The 17003-nt window shown below is 45.3% G+C and overlaps 1 protein-coding gene across 10 annotated transcripts in view; it reads left to right on the top strand.

Moving 5' to 3' along the window:
- LOC123514259 (regulating synaptic membrane exocytosis protein 1-like) overlaps nucleotides 1-17003 on the top strand; it is a 152729-nt gene that overhangs the window by 65900 nt on the left and 69826 nt on the right. For all 10 annotated transcript variants that reach the window (XM_045272010.1, XM_045272008.1, XM_045272006.1 and 7 more), the window contains exons 10-12: nucleotides 5487-5701; nucleotides 14887-15052; nucleotides 16228-16451. In XM_045272010.1, coding sequence (XP_045127945.1) covers nucleotides 5487-5701; nucleotides 14887-15052; nucleotides 16228-16451 — 605 coding nt within the window. The remainder of the gene's footprint in view (nucleotides 1-5486; nucleotides 5702-14886; nucleotides 15053-16227; nucleotides 16452-17003) is intronic.

The following is a 17003-nucleotide window of genomic DNA, read 5'->3' as shown; positions in this document are numbered from 1 at the left end:
TCTCTCTCTCTCTCTCTCTCTCTCTCTCTCTCTCTCTCTCTCTCTCTCTCTCTCTCTCTCTCTCTCTCTCTCTCTCTCTCTCTCTCTCTCTCTCTCTCTCTCTCTCTCGTTACAAAATATTTTGTATATAATGTAGCACTTTGCAGGCTAAAGGGAACATTTTTAGTGTTTCCTATTTAAAAGCCTAACTCTAAATGTTACTTTGGTGCTTATGCCAACCACACGTTCACACATTCCTTGAATTGCTGCAGATTCATTCTACCTAGGTCTGTCTGTGTAGCAATTAAGGTGTTCCATAGTTTACCATAATGATGGACGTACTGGCGTTGATGGTGCCAAGTACGGCATCGACACTGAAATAATTCACCAGGCATTAAAGTGACAGCTCAGGTGATCACTTGTGCCTGCCGCAGGGGCTGGCGGAGAGCTTAGAGATGCGGGATTCGCTGATGCTGTATTTTGTACATCCCAACGAGGCCCGCTACGTCCCTGCGATGCTGAAGGGAATGGGGCTTTGGCTCATTTCTGGCACCACTGTCCTTTATGAGCCTCACTGCCCGAACCTGTACCCCCTGTCCATGAGGGAAAGATGCCTGCTCGCCGCTCCTCCCCAAGCAAGGCACGAGTACTCCAGAGAGGAACGAACTTGAGCCTTGTACAGAAACTCGAGGCCTTTATCGTCAAGGAACCATGACATCCTCCTGAATGACGCCAGCTTACCCGAGGCCTCCCTGGCTAGACGCTCTATGTGGTGCCTGAAGGTCAGCGCGGAGTCATAGGTGACCACCAGTACTTCCATCTCGTCTTGCCGCCGTATAGCTTGCCCTCAAGGCTGAGTTGGAGGGGCGTCCTGGACCATGAGATGATTGTCATTTGTGTTCTGCTTGAGGCAAATTTCACTTGCCACTTGCTGCCCCACTACACAATGCGGTTCAGGGTAACGTTCATATGGTCAGCTGTGGTAGTCTCCTCCCCTGAGCTGTAGCTCTGACCCAGCGTGAGGTCATCAGCATAAGCTCTTACACTTGGGATTAAGTGCAGGAGGTCGTTTATGTAGATGTTCCAGAGCAGGGGGCGAGACAGCTTCCCTGAGGAACTTCTGCTCTCATTGCATGCTGTTCTGACTCCTGGCCATTAATGACCACTTTGAGATTCCTCTCTCTCAAGTAATCACCAAACAGCGGTGGCATAGTGGATAAGGTGGTGAGCGTGGGATCGGGCAGACGTTTACGCGTAGGTTCGAATCCCACCACGTACAGCTTTAAACACTTTACCATTTATCGAGTGGTTTAAAGTTACCTATATATCACCATGATACCCAGGTTCTAGGTGGTTACACTCAAGATGAGCTTGGGTGGTGATATGGGCCTTAATATGGGTACCACTATAAATAAATGGGTGGAAGCTGAACAGCGCTTCCCATACACTCTTCAAGTGTGCCTACAGGCGCTATAGGCCTTACCGTAAAAAATAAATAAATAAAAAAAAATAAAAAAAGAAAAAGGCAAGAGGGGTCTATCCATACCTGATGCTAGGAGCTTTGCAAGGAGAGTTGCATGCCACACCTTGTCAAAAGCCCCTTCGATGTCAAGGGTAACAACTGTAGTGGCCTTCCCTGCGTCCAGAGCAGCACTCCACTCCGAGGTGAGCAGCAGGTGCAGGTCAGCGGCCGATCTGACCGGCCTGAGCCCAAACTACCAGCTACACAGTAGGTGGTGCTTCTCAAGGTGCTCTGTGACTCTTGAGGCCACTATGGACTCGAGCACCTTGCTGAGCACAGGCTGCAGGAACACTGGACGGTAGTTTTTAGCCTCTATTTTTTTTCATTTTTCTTATGAACTGGCACAACACTAGCCACTTTCCAGGTACTTGGCCACCTGCTGGTCCGTAAGCACTGCTTTAATATCGTAGAGAGTGGGCGAGCCAGCTCATCAGCACAGTGGTGAAGAAGGCGGGGGCTAACGTTATCAGGACCCACTGCTTTTGTCACCAAGTTTTGAAAGCACTGCCTTCATTTCCATTTCACTCGTTGTGCCAAATGATAGTTTTCTTTCACTATGATTGGTAGTAAGGGTGGAGGTCTTTTAGGGTCGGAGACACATCTTATCAGTGAAATGCTTGGCCAGGAGGTTTGCTTTATCTCGGGCAGACTGCGCTATTGTGCCGTCATCCCGGTGTAGGGAAGGAATGGTGTTCCCCCTAGACACACCTTGTTGCTCCTTAACAAGACTCCACCAGCGTTTGGACCCCACCTGGCCATCCCGCAGCTTCCTCTTGAGATCTGTCACCCATTGGTTAGAAGCCCAGTCTTGAGTAGCCCTCATGTGGTCGGTTGCCTCCCTGTGTCGCTGTCTGTTCCAGGCTGTGGGATGCCTCATCAAGGCGAGCCAGGCACGGTACTTTGCGTCGGAGGCAGCTCGACATTTTGGCTCAAACCAGGGTTGATCTGATGCCTTGGTTTGGTGTGTGAAGTGGGGCACCCAGCGGTCCTGCAGGGTGTGAAGCAGCTCACTGAACTGCCCCACCTGCTGGTCAGTGTCTCCACATAACACATCATCCCAGTCAGTAGTTTTGAGGGAGGCTCGCATAGCCTGCCAATTTGCCTTCTCCCACCTCCACAGTGTTTGAGTGTAGCATTCCTCACGCGGCCTCTTGAAACTAATCCTTGTGAAGACTGCCACATGGTCCGAAGTATCAGAGGGTATGTTATCAGAGGGAAGGTCGGTCATGACTGGGTCGAGGGATGAACCAGAGCGGTGGGTGGGAAAGGTGACATAGTTGTGCAAGTCGTGCACAACCATGAGTGTGTTAAATTCTTCACGCAGTGTGTTTTGGTTTAAGTCACCAATAATTATCACATTTTCACACTTATTTGCTACCATCATTGCGTCCATGTTCACTGTCAGGTAGTCAATGAGTAAGTGTCCTGTAAGGGGGGGCTATTACACCAAACACACAATAAACCTTTCCCGTTTCTGTCTGTGATTTTTAACACTAGTAATTCAAGCTCTTCGGGCATGGGCTTGGCGGGTTCAATGACCTTAACATTGAGCGTTTGTTTGTAACAAAAGGCCACACCTCCACCTTGGATCGATCGGTCCTTTCTTTGCCGGGCCGAATATCCTCGCACCCGAGTATAATTCACTGGCACACTATCATCTAAAAAAGTTTCACACACAAAAACAATGTCAGCAAGGTTTTTAATACTCACATTATGCTAAAGTTCACCGACGTTGGTGTGGAAACCACTTAAGTTTGCCAACACTATTTTTACCTCACTAGTGGCCACCTTGGTGTAGTTGTGCGAGGTAGTGCGGCGCGACTCCATAATGGAAAGCGTGGGGTGGAGGGGAGATGGACCAGGGGTGCTGAGGGATGTGAGTCCCTTGGGTCAGTGCTGGTCCACCTGACCTCACTGTATGTGAGTGCCGTTGTTGTAGTTGCCAGGTGACAGTTTTCAGTGCATTCAGAGTCTCCTGGATACTTTCTCTCACTGCCAACTTTAATTCTTGTTGTCTTTGGTCAGTTAATTTTGTTTTGCAGTTTTGAGAGGAGTAAAAGCGGCTGTGGCGGTAATCACACACTTTTCTCTGGCACTGATCACGGGTGTGGCCCCAGTGCTTGCACTGCGGACACTTCCGTGCCTGCTGCTGCTGACTAGAATGTAGCTGTTGCCTTGGCTCAGCTGCAACTTCTCCAGAGACTGCGTTACTTCCAGCTGCCGGTTTTCTCCTCCTTTGTAGGTGTCAAGAATGAGGACGAGAGATCTGAGCGGCTTGTTGAGGGTGATTTTCCCTTCCTTCCACACTCTCACTCTCACCACCACGAGCAGGTGCTGGTTGCTGCTCCTCAGCTGATTCAGGAGCAGGTTGGGATGGGTGTGGGGATGAGGTAGTGGTACTGGGAAGTAGAGAAGAGGGAGAGAAGTCGGTATCCACGCCAGGTGTGTACCCTCTGCCCTTCCTGGGGACAGTTAGTCCAGCCTCATGGTCAATGTTATGAGGTCTCGCTGTACACGCTACCGACCTCTGATCAAAGTTCTCGCTAGCTCGTGTGGCCAGCAATGTGTCCACTACTGACAAGGCCTCTACTAATACACTCCTTTTATCCTCCAGGTCAACAGTTACTTGCCTGTAGTGTGTCAATTGTGGATAACTAGAGGCTAGTTCCTTCCGAGCTGTTCTTAACAAGGTCACTAGTTCCTCCCTCTATAGGTCGTCCAAACCGTCCTCGTAGGCCAATTCAATTTGGGGACCCTAGACTGTTGCATTAGTTGGGCGTGGGGCTGCCTCATTGGTGGCACTGAGGCAGCCCCACACCCAACACACGCACACACACTCTCTCTCTCTCTCTCTCTCTCTCTCTCTCTCTCTCTCTCTCTCTCTCTCTCTCTCTCTCTCTCTCTCTCTCTCTCTCTCTCTCTCTCTCTCTCTCTCTCTCTCTCTCTCTCTCTCTCTCTCTCTCTCTCTCTATACAATCAATTCTCCCCGCTTCATCTTCCACCTCTATCCCAGTCTCCATTTTTCATGTCCCTTCCCACATCATCAGTGTTATCGATTATTCCACTTCCAAAACCTCGTATTTTTGCCTCATTCCATGCTCCTGTTATTAACCTCTTCTGACACCCCATCACTTTCCCATCCTTCCTTCCTCTAGACCCAAACATCATATCCATTCAATGTGTATTTTTTTTTTTCTACGCAAGAGGGAGAACTACCAAAGGCAAAAAAAAAAAATAAATAAAATAAAGGCCCATTTGAATTGTAGTCTCCATAAAAGAATAAAAAAAAATAGTCAAAATTCAGGGACAAATGTCTCGACATCTCTCTTAAAAGAAGTTAAGTCGTATTGCTTCCTCCAACCGTTATCGTCCATCATTTTTTTTACACTTTGGTTATTTTTTTTTTTATTTAGCTTTTCTTTATATTACTGGCAACTCAATGAACTTTATTTTTTTTCTTTCGTTCTTATTGTTAACTTGTAAAAGGGTTAGTTAGAAAATAATAGTCCCCTACGTGAATCATGACCTCAACCTGACATTCTACACTTCCTTTAAACACATTATTTTTATTAGTATTCGTATTTCTTACTCTAAAACTCCTTCCATCGTCCTCTCTTACTGACTCTCGACTACCTTCCTCCTCCCCATGATAGCCAGCCCATTATACCCTCTTCCCCTAGACATAAAATATCTGTACATTAGTTTTTTCAATCCTTCTCCTACAAAGAAAATCCCCATTCGTTTATACAGAATTCCTCATCACCCTTTCCTCTACACACATATCTAGTCCTGCTCATTCTTTCTTTCTCTAGAACGAAGCCTTCTATCGCCTTCTTTAACTAACGTAACCTAACCTAACATAACCTAGCCTAACGTAACGTAACGTAATGTAACGTGAAGTAACCTAACCTAACCAAACCTAAACAAACCTAATCAAACCTAATATAACCTAAACTAACCTAAACTCTACTGTCTTCCTCCATAGTACGGGAATCATGACCTCTGGCACTGGGTCACGCCACAGCAGCGAGAGTGACCTGAGCAGCGAGGCGCCCAGTGAGAGAGGGTCCACCACGGCGCTGGCAGAGGAGCAGCAGAGGAGGTTCTCCCGCCTGTCCATCAAGAGGCGCTCCTCCTACAAGACCTCGAGGGGTGGCGTGAAGAATGAAGTCACTGACCCTTATGACGCTGATGACCAAGGTAGTGTAGAAGTTTCTCTCTCTCTCTCTCTCTCTCTCTCTCTCTCTCTCTCTCTCTCTCTCTCTCTCTCTCTCTCTCTCTCTCTCTCTCTCTCTCTCTCTCTCTCTCTCTCTCTCTCTCTCTCTCTCTCTCTCTCTCTCTCTCTCTCTCTCTCTCTCTCTCTCTCTCTCTCTCTCTCTCTCTCTCTCTCTCTCTCTCTCTCTCTCTCTCTCTCTCTCTCTCTCTCTCTCTCTCTCTCTCTCTCTCTCTCTCTCTCTCTCTCTCTCTCTCTCTCTCTCTCTCTCTCTCTCTCTCTCTCTCTCTCAGTCGTTTATGTGAATGGCTGCGGCTCATTTACGGCCACTTAACGACCAATTAAACGGAATTAACTATTGTGTAATGTCTCTTGTGATGCGCCTCGCCATTCACCATAACAGCAATCATATCGACAAGAGGTGAAATTATTTTTAGAAATGTGTAATAATGATAACGGGAGGTATAATGCAATTCATATGTAACTTATGCGAGATTATCCATATTTCAATTACAAAGGATTAACTGACAATAATAGCTGTATCAAGTATTAATGATCGCTAATAACAGCAATATGTATCCTTTTGTTAAGTGTACTTAAAATTACTTTTCCAGGCTGCTTTATTGTGCAGTGTTGCTTGTTAGAATGTTAAATGGTAGTTACTATGCTGAGAAATAGAAGTGGAGAAGAAAAGAATCGTGAAGCCAAAAGTTTGTGATAGATTAAATATACGAAGATAGGATGAAAACTAACACACTAACATACATTTCGTCTCACTCTCATTTTGTCAGTCCGTGCATTTCCCCATGATGCAAGAAACACAACAGCAAACGTTCTTCCTCTGTTTGTTCTTCATCCCTCGATTATTACGCCATTTAGATGCAAAAGACCGAATGAGTTTCAGAGTTTACATAATTGGCTGCTATTTCTCTCTCTCTCTCTCTCTCTCTCTCTCTCTCTCTCTCTCTCTCTCTCTCTCTCTCTCTCTCTCTCTCTCTCTCTCTCTCTCTCTCTCTCTCTCTCTCTCTCTCTCTCTCTCTCTCTCTCTCTCTCTCTCTCTCTCTCTCTCTCTCTCTCTCTCTCTCTCTCTCTCTCTCTCTCTCTCTCTCTCGTTAGTCTACATTCGTGAAAACAGAAAAAAAAAAATCCTCTATAAATAACCATCATCACCACACACACAATTATAGACCCATACAAGCTCCAGACATAAACCATCCGTTCGTGCCCCGTGGTTCTGTCTAGGGCAGGGGTTCTCAACCTTTTTATCGTTAAGAACCCCCTGAGTTATAAGACCATCTACCCGAATCCCCAGTATTATCACATGGAACATGGAACTCAATATGTAATGGTATTGCAAAAGATTTTATTAGATCGGTCATCTAAGTAGCCCTGGCGACCCGTGTGAGGCATTGCAAGGTTGCATCGTCACTGCTCTCATAGCCACGGGACTGGGGTTGACCCTTTCGGGGTGAAAAGTTTCGCCATCGCCAGCGCCGCATCGTTAGCCTCGATAAACAGATCGTTATCCTCGACAAACACATCTTTACCGTGAAAGCTGGAATCGCAACCTGTCGTGGAATCTCATTGTTAACGTGGACTCATTTTCCTTTGCGACTTCAAGCTCACTGGTTGTCGTCAACTTGCAGCGCCTCACACTAGGCAAGGGGTCGCCTTAAGCAGTCTGCCGTGTCTACTGTCCACCAGATGATGCCGTGAGGGGCCTTTAAGGGGTGATAAGGGCTCCTTGCATAGAGTCTGGTAGTGAGTGGTGTGTATGGGACCTCTGCTTATAATGACACCATGCTGAACAACTCGCCATGAACGAGGGCACGCTGTGCGCCATGCACCAGGCACTGACAATACCAGTGGTCCTTTACGGGGTGAAAAGGACTCACTGACAGTGTTTGGGGAGTAGTGTGTGGTGGGTCATTGCTCATGGCTACCCGTGTGAGGCGCAGTGAGGTGGCAGCGTCACTCTCCTCGCACTCAAGGGTCTGGGGTGAACCCTTACGGGGTGAAAGGGTTCGTCTCAGTACCTGTGTAGGCAAGTGAACTTCAATTGCGTCGCAGTGAGGTGGCAGCGCCACTCTCCTCGCACCTAAAGGTGTGGGGTGGACCCTGACGGGTGAAAGGGTTCATCCCAGTACCGGTGTAGGCAAGTGAACTTCAATTGCGGCGCAGGAAGGTGGCAGCGTCACTCTACTCGCACCCAAGGGTCTGGGGTGGACCCTTACGGGGTGAAAGGGTTCGTCCCAGTACCTGTGTAGGCAAGTGGACTTCAATATTGTGTCGTGAAATCGCATCGTGAGAACTGGAACCGCATCGACATCGTGGAAACCCGCATCGTTACCGTGGAAACTGGAATTGCATCTTGATCGTGGAAACTCGCATTATTATCGTGGAAACTGGAATAGCATCTTTATCGTGGAATGGCATCGATATTTTGGAAACTCGCATCGCTATCGAGGAAACTGAATGGCGTGGTTATCTTGGAAACTCGGAGCGCTATCGAGGAATCTGGAATCACATCTTATCATACACACTGTTATCGTGGAAGCTCTCGTGATCGTCGTTCGTTTCGTTATCTCTGAATTACTTAATTAGTCTTGGTATTATTCTTAGCCTCCGTAATAATAGAGATGTTGGTCATTTTTATCTTATCTCTTTTACTGTATTTTTTCTCAGGGTATAGTTTAGTGTTCTTCAACCTTTTCTAAGTTCGTGCACCTTTTCGAGAAGCAAGGAGGACTATAAAAGAAATGCATCAATATTTGTAATTTTCCCTACTTTAAGACTGAAAATCGATAGATAACATTATTGTATATCTACCTGAAGCTATAGTTTTTCGGTCCTAAACAGTCGCTATATAGTGCGAAATGTACTATAACAAAATGCCACATCTCAAACACATCAGGCCCGTGTTCCGTCTGAGTGTAATATATTACTATTGTGAATAAATCGTAATACTTTGATTAATGTCAATAGGAGAGGACCCAAACTGTCACATTTTCAGTGTTCGCAGGTTGGTTTAATTCAGGAGTGGGTCAGCATCGTCTCGCGGTACAGAGTAGTCGTCTCTAAACACTGTATTACGATGTATCTATTGATTTACCATGCTTTTACACATCCCAGTATTTTTCTGTTCTTATTCTACCGTGGTATTTCTTTATAGTTACTTGAGTTTATACGACTAACATCATAATATAGAGCAAATCATAATTGTCTGGTGTACCAAGATCTTTCACTTCTAGAGACTTAAATACAGCACGGAACCTTAACACACGTTTCTGCACAGGTTAATTCTTCACAAGGAATGAGTAGAGCAATATTTGTTCGGTTTTCTTTATGAGAAAAAAAGAAAATTAGCGGCCGAAACAGAAATAGTCCGAGGGTGCTGTAGTGTTTTCATCACCGTGTTCCTGAGCTCTGTCTTGCCATAGCCTGAACATGGTATTCAGTTCAGTTCAGTTGATAGGCGGAAGTGTAGCCTGGATATCGGCACTTCCTGATGTGTTTTGGTTTGGGTTTTGTCTGGGTCTGTAGCTGTAATTAATTATTATTTTAACCTTTTATTTTATGTTCTCTTATTTTCCAAAAAATTATATATTATTTCTTTATTTTCTTCTATAATAGATTTTTCAAAAAGTAATTTTCCAATGAGGTGTTCTTTATTTTCTGTGTAAGGACGTTGCCAATTGGGGTGTTTGGATCTTTCATTGGTGTAGGCTGGTCAATGTAGGAGGAAATGTTTATGCCTTTAGACTACAGGTAAGAGGTTCTCAACCTTTTTCTCGTTAAGTTATTTATAGTTATAGTTAAGTCTGAATTATAGGACCATCTACCTGAACCCCCCAGTAACTTGACATCGAACAGAACGTTAATTTAGTGACTGGCACTAACTCAATAAGCAAAGGTATACTGTAAAGGATGTAACATTAAATCAACCATCTAAGTACCCCTGGAAATCTTCTTGTGAACCCTTGGGGGTTCGCGAACCCCAGATTGAGAGCCCATGGGCCTAGGGCATTTCCTTTCCAATGATCTCCAGTCACGTGTACGCCTTCATTTGGACAGGTAAGGCACAGCTTGTTTTCGCATGCATGTCAGTTTTGCCGATAGCATACACTGGTTGGGGAGAGTGAGAGTAGGCGGCAGAGAGCTGATCCATTAAGTTGATTTGAACAGATAACACTGCGGGAGTAGCTGAGGTGAAGGAGAAAGTGCATTAGTGGAGAGACCAAATACCTCTTCCCCCCCCACCTCTCTCTCTCTCTCTCTCTCTCTCTCTCTCTCTCTCTCTCTCTCTCTCTCTCTCTCTCTCTCTCTCTCTCTCTTCCCCCCCCCTGACGGGAAATAAACCACCACCCATCCATTAAAGAGAGATGCATACACGACAATATTATCAAATCATATACTGCCTCGTTCCGTCTCGTTCAGTTCCATAAATCCATGTTAAATTTCAGCTCGTGTTATCTAATCTGCTTGGCCAGCATTTGATGGCAGTTATGGTGACAAGTTGTTTATGTTTATGGGTAAATCTTTACAATCATGCTGGGTTTTAAAAAGGGGGTTGGGTTAAAACAGTTTAGTTGTATATATGTGAAGTAATACAGTCCCTGATCAGTGCATGGAGTGGTTATATTTGTAAGTGATTTGTTTGATTATATTGTAGAAGTTCTGCTGATAGATAACAGTAATTTCAGACAATATCGTCTGGACAGAGAGAGAGAGAGAGAGAGAGAGAGAGAGAGAGAGAGAGAGAGAGAGAGAGAGAGATTAATAGTAGTAGTAGTAGTAGTAGTATCCTATATAGGAAGGCAGTGGTATAGTGGATATGATGGCAGACGTCCCTGCGTAGGTTGGAATTCCACCACGTACCGCCTTGAAACTTTATTTGTCGAGTGATTTAAAGTTACTTACATATCACCATGATACCCAGGTTCTAGGTGGAGGTGTAATTGCCTTACACCAAAGATGCGCTTGGGTAGGTGATATGGGCCCTAACATGTGTACCACTATAAATAAAATTGCCTGCGCCCCTAATGGGTGGAAGCTGGACAGTGCTTCCCATACTATTTAAGTATACCTACAGGCGCTATAGACCATAATTTAAAAAAAAAACACAGCTTATTGAGATAGTTGATTGATTAAACTTATTTGCTATTGCTTCATCAACTAATTCCATCTGTACGTAAATTAAACAAACGACGAGAAAATGCATACACTAGAGCCTGGCAGTTTGTAAGTCACAGACATAACAAACGAACCCTTCCACTATTTATCAAGTGATCGGCCATGGTTGTTTGTTTCCATTCCAATATCCACACCATTTTGACGCTCATGAGTAATGCATACAATAGATACCACTAATTATCACTGCAGTATTGGCTTAACTTTTCAATGATTGGCTGTTGGAGGTTACAATAGTTCAATTAGACAATAGCAGATAACTGACCGTAAGCTGTAAGTCACACACCGATCCCTTGTCTAACATTGTACACTGAAGAAGGACATTGATTTGCCCTGTCGCTGCCTTATGTCACACTCACCACCTGCTCGACTGTGTCATGAGAGGAGTATACACGCATTCCCTAACACTGTATCACTTCAATTTATTTTCTTTTTTTTTTCACGGTTTTAGAAATAGAAGTATAATTTGTCACTACACGGTGCATTGGAATTAAAGTGATGTTAAAAGATAAGATTGTCACTAGGGAAAGACTATATGGGTAATGCTACATATAATTCGTCTTTGGTTCCTGTGATTCATTGTAACTTGTAATGATCGATTAGTGCTGAGTGTTATTACGCTAAAAGGAAAAAAGCTGGGAAAAGAAAGCTAAGAATGGTCTCTCTCTCTCTCTCTCTCTCTCTCTCTCTCTCTCTCTCTCTCTCTCTCTCTCTCTCTCTCTCTCTCTCTCTCTCTCTCTCTCTCTCTCTCTCTCTCTCTCTCTCTCTCTCTCTCTCTCTCTCTCTCTCTCTCTCTCTCTCTCTCTCTCTCTCTCTCTCTCGAGCCTCTCTCTATGTCTCTAAAATTATACGCAATATTACTATGAATAAAATAATCGGCCAATAAATGTATCAGTATCTCTCTCTCTCTCTCTCTCTCTCTCTCTCTCTCTCTCTCTCTCTCTCTCTCTCTCTCTCTCTCTCTCTCTCTCTCTCTCTCTCTCTCTCTCTCTCTCTCTCGGTCAATTGCGTATGGATAGACAGTATATTACACGTTTCTCTTGTTTTAATTTCGTGCATTATGGGCCATTGTCACCACCACGTTTTCAATCGTTGCGCCAAATGATTTTTCGCAACACGCTCCACTGTAATGCCATAAAAATAATTAACCATTGCAACTGTTCCAACACCCGCAATACACACTGCTGCAAACACTCGCCCGTGCAACTCTCGCCGTGCTTGGGATTACTGAACTTTGTGTCTCGCCAATATTTGGTAGTTCACTTCGGGAGACTGGATTGTTTTCACTTGATATGGGCTCTCTCTCTCTCTCTCTCTCTCTCTCTCTCTCTCTCTCTCTCTCTCTCTCTCTCTCTCTCTCTCTTCCTTTGTTAGCATGGCTCGAGTATTAAAGGAGAGTAATTAATAAAATTGGAAAATTAGCTTTAGTTCGCCAGCATACTATTTTTTTCTTTCTAATTTAAAACTTCTTTTTTTTTTATCTCGTTTACCGGGTATTTTTTTTCTGCACCAATTCACATGTATGAAAATGTTAGATAAAACAATGAGACCGAGACAACAACCTGAAGTCACACGAGGCGGAACTGGACACTATAAACACCACCGTGAAATTCCAGGAGTTTGCCTCCTCGCGCCGTTTGCGTGAGAATCTTGTGAATTTTGCCCATTTCACTTTACACTTCTCAGCGCCCACTTGCCAAAAGTGCGGTGAGGTAATTAGCCCTCCCGCTGGTGAAGGTGTTGCCGCTCCTGATGTCTGATGGACGTCCCGTAACGCTGATTAACGTGTTTGGTTTTGCCGCTCTCGCACGCATATCAGAAATGAAATCAGACAAAGATAGCCGCTCTCCGTCTCTCACCCTTCCCCTCGATTTGACTTTCCTTTCTGGTTTGTCTATATATATATATATATATATATATATATATATATATATATATATATATATATATATATATATATATATATATATATATATATATATATCCGACTCGTGCAATGCAGGTTTTCATGTTGCTTTTTTTACACTGTGAGGATGCAACTATGAAATATCTATTCTTTATATAATTACTTGTCATAAAAACTGAAATCTGTTTGTTTACACTTTGTGTCGAATGTTGCGAATGAAGCAACAGAGAAAAAAATAACATAATGCTACATTGCAACAAGGGAAGGTAAGTTGAATTAAGTTCCGATGTATTTTTTACGGTAACTGATTCAAATGTGCATTATTTTTGTATTGTATAAACGTGTGTGTGTGTGTGTGTGTGTGTGTGTGTGTGTGTGTGTGTGTGTGTGTGTGTGTGTGTGTGTGTGTATTTATACATATAGAGCGTATGTGTGTGTGTGTGTGTGTGTGTGTGTGTGTGTGTGTGTGTGTGTGTGTATGTATGTATTTATACATATAGAGCATGTGTGTGTGTGTGTGTGTGTGTGTGTGTGTGTGTGTGTGTGTGTGTGTGTGTGTGTGTGTGTGTGTGTGTGTGTGTGTGTGTGTGTGTGTGTGTGTGTGTGTATTTATACATATAGAGCGCAGGTGATGTGTGAAGATAATTACCCATGGAATTATGTGGTTACGAGTGTGTAAGCCATAAAGGGGAAGCAGCTTGTATACGTGCGGAAGCCAAGTCTGTGTGTGAAGCGGGACGGGATGAGGCAGGCAGGGCAAGGCAGGACTGGAGATATGAGTAGAATGGAAGGGAAGGATAATAGGGTAGGGGTCTGGGGATAAGTTGTGGAAGGCAGTAAGCAGGGGATGTGTAAGGATGAGGCAGCCAGGCGGGCGAGCGAAGTGTGTGTCGCGTGGAGGGCTGGCCATAAACCCGACTTATTATGGCTTAAGGTTTATGGTTGGGTGAGTAATGGTAGTGGAGGAGGGCAGCGCTGTTATGAGTTTACCTTCTTTAGTCTAACCACCACCACCACCACCCTCACCACCACCACCACCACCACCACCACCACCACCACCACCACCACCACCACCACACTACTACTACTACTACTACTACTACTACTACTACTACTACTACTACTACTACTACTACTACTACTACTACCATCACTGTCACCATTCCCACCACCACCACTACCATCACTGTCACCATTCCCACCACCACCACCATCATCACTGTCACCATTCCCACCACCACCACCATCATCAAAACCATTCACCAGCATCAGCACCATCCGCGCCAGAAATAGCAGCATTCACCACCCTCCCCTTGACCTCCTTTCCCTCGCAGCAGCTGTCATAGGTCGCCCTCGTCTCCGTTCATCACCAAGCACTGAAGACCCACTAACACCTGCCAGCCGAGCAGGTGCCCTGAATGCTGCAAGGGAGTGAGTGAAGTGGGAGGGAGACTGGCAAGATTGAGGGTGGGGTAAAGGGAGGACAGAAGGGGACAGGGAGAGGAGAGAGACAGACAGATAGACAGAACAGAGTGAAAGGATAGACAGACAGACTGACAGGGAACAGGGACTGCGTGATAAATTGCAGTTTTGTTACTCGGAAAAAACTACTGGATATTTTGTTACGAACTGGATTGGAAATTTTGAAGGCCTCGCGTAGAAACGTTTTCCCGGAGGTTCAAGAGTTCATCTGTCGCCACTGGCATCACCTGGGCCCCGGCGGTGTGGTGTGGAGAGAGAGAGAGAGAGAGAGAGAGAGAGAGAGAGTTTAACATAAAATAATGTAAGGTGATATTTCTTACCTTATAACCGTGATAAATAGACCCACCAGTGGGATTCATTGCGTCGAGCAAAGGCAACTCTCTTGGGGAAGGAGAAGAGGTGAGTCACAATCCTTGCCTACGGGTCAAGGGCGAAGAGAAAGTGGAGGCGGGGAATGCCGTACTAATGTCACAAACATTTCTTGCAGGCTCACTGATGTCTTCTTCCCACCACGCCTATTCCATCCATAAATGTTGCCAGCTCATCACTTCCTCTGCTCTCCACGGACTCATCCACTTTGTTATCTTCCTGCAGGTGTTATTGACTCGTCGCCATCTCCACTGTCACCTGATGTGACCATTCCCGGCAGCGGGCCACAGGGCTCCCCGCGGCGCGCCGGCACGTCCAGCCTGGAGGACGAGCAGTGGCTGCACCCTACTGAAGAGGAGTATCGCTCCTCCCGCCGCCGCTCCTCTGCAGTGTGAGTTCTGATGGGGCTGGGAAGGTGTAGGTAGTAATGTCAGGAATCATTGCCGGCTTTAGAAGCGTTGAATGGCTGGGCGCTCGAGAAGGACCTAGGGTGGTATTTATAGACGTACTTAACAGGTCTTAAGTCATAGAAATGCTAAGGCACGATTAAGTATGCCTTAGCAAGTGTCCCAAATCCTTTAGGGCGAATTTTTCTGCTCCCAACATTTTAACCAATTTTATACGGTTTCCTACCGACTCTGAACAACTTGAAAATATTAAAAGGCATTTTCAAGCAATTACAAATTTCCAAGGAGTTGTTGGAGCCATAGATGGGACTCACATAAGAATTATAGCCCCTCGTGAGTATGAACACGAATATGTTACCCGGAAAAACTACCACAGCAGCTAGTTTTTGATGGTGATTACAGAGTCATTGACCTTGTTGCCAACTTCTCTGGTTCTGTGCATAAATCACGGATACTGAATATGAGTGGCCTGAAACGTCTGTTTGAGAACAACAGGATACCACAAGCTGCCTTTCAATACATCCTTGTTCTCCGCAGCGAGCCTTGTCAGCATTAGCACAGCGTCCCTTGTCCAGTTTTCACTCCTCCGAAGGGTATCAGAAGGTTGTTTCTCCATCTTCAAACGCTGAGATGACGGAGTACTCAGAGTTGATTCAAGCGACCGCATAGTAGTTTGTTATGGTTGGTGGAGATCGTGTTAAGCTTTGTCCATGAATTCTTAAGTCACGGAAAATAATTACTTATCTCAAAAGTTTGTTTTCATTAATCATAACCTAATGAAAAACACTAATATTCATAAGTATGCTTTAATTACTTTTTTTATAAGTTATTTACGGTATATTCTTGTAGAAATATGACTTTTTTGCACTTTGATGTTTTGCCATCAAGCCTTCTCATACATGGAACCTGCCCCAGGTAGGGCAGACTCAGCTAGGCGTAAGTCCTTGACTTTGGACTTGCTGAGCCTGTCTCAGTAGGTCTCAAGCAAAATGCCCGAGCTAAGTAAAAATTTTAAGAAATGCTAAGTACATTTCTATAAATCCCCGCCGTCTCCCAGTCTCGCATTTGCCTGGCCCCGCCGTTCTTCATCATGGTTAAAGTCAGGAAGGGATGCAGTTACCAGGATTTGGCCACGTCCTCACACTTTTTTCTCCGGCAGGTCTGAGAGTGGGCGGGTGCTACCAACGCCCCCTGCATCTCCACGTGGTGCCATGTACCCCTCCATAGCTCCGACGCCTCCCAGCGGAGGCTCTCGCATCACACAGTCGTTAGAAGTGAACCCAGGGCGTGACGAAGAAGACCGTTTGAGGCGGCAAAGTTCTGTGACTGAAGGCGAGACCATCCGCATTGTGATTCATGACGTAGACATCGACCACCGCAAAGGTGGGTGTTGGTGGTGGAGGTAGAACATAGGGCAGGTGTGTTGCACTGTGCACCTGCCTGGTGAGTGGCGGTAGTGGTGGCGGCAGGGCAGGTTTGAAGGCCAGGTTTTCTATAATTTTGCTGCCAATTCACAGGTGTAGTCAACAAGTTTTCAGTAAGACTCGAGTTTTCCAGAGTGAGGCTTCTGGCCCATTTTTTCCCCGCTCCCCTACACCCTTCCTCTCCATCACAACTCCTCCAACCATCCCACACTTTTCAATCTCTCTTGGCTTTTCTCACTTCTTCACTTCTCTTCCTACCCTCTCCCGCCCCTCCCGTCCCGCTCGCCCACCCGGCAGCCGCCCCATCCCGTGCTGCTCTCCGTCTGTCATAATTGGTTTGGCCCCCGCCACGTCAGCTACAGTGGAAAATTTAAAGCCACGACGAAATTCTTTTCATTTGAACGAAACTGATGAATATTTTTTCGTATTTTCTTCACGTAAAGAAATAAATGCAGTCGAGTATTTGTTTTCACGACTGAAAAGCGAAAAGACACCTAAATGCTGTTATTAT

The sequence above is a fragment of the Portunus trituberculatus genome, chromosome 37, assembly GCF_017591435.1.
Source record: "Portunus trituberculatus isolate SZX2019 chromosome 37, ASM1759143v1, whole genome shotgun sequence".
Taxonomy (NCBI): Eukaryota; Metazoa; Arthropoda; class Malacostraca; order Decapoda; family Portunidae; genus Portunus; species Portunus trituberculatus.
The sequence above is the reverse complement of the archived record's forward strand: the minus strand, read 5'-3'. Positions and strand labels throughout refer to the sequence as shown.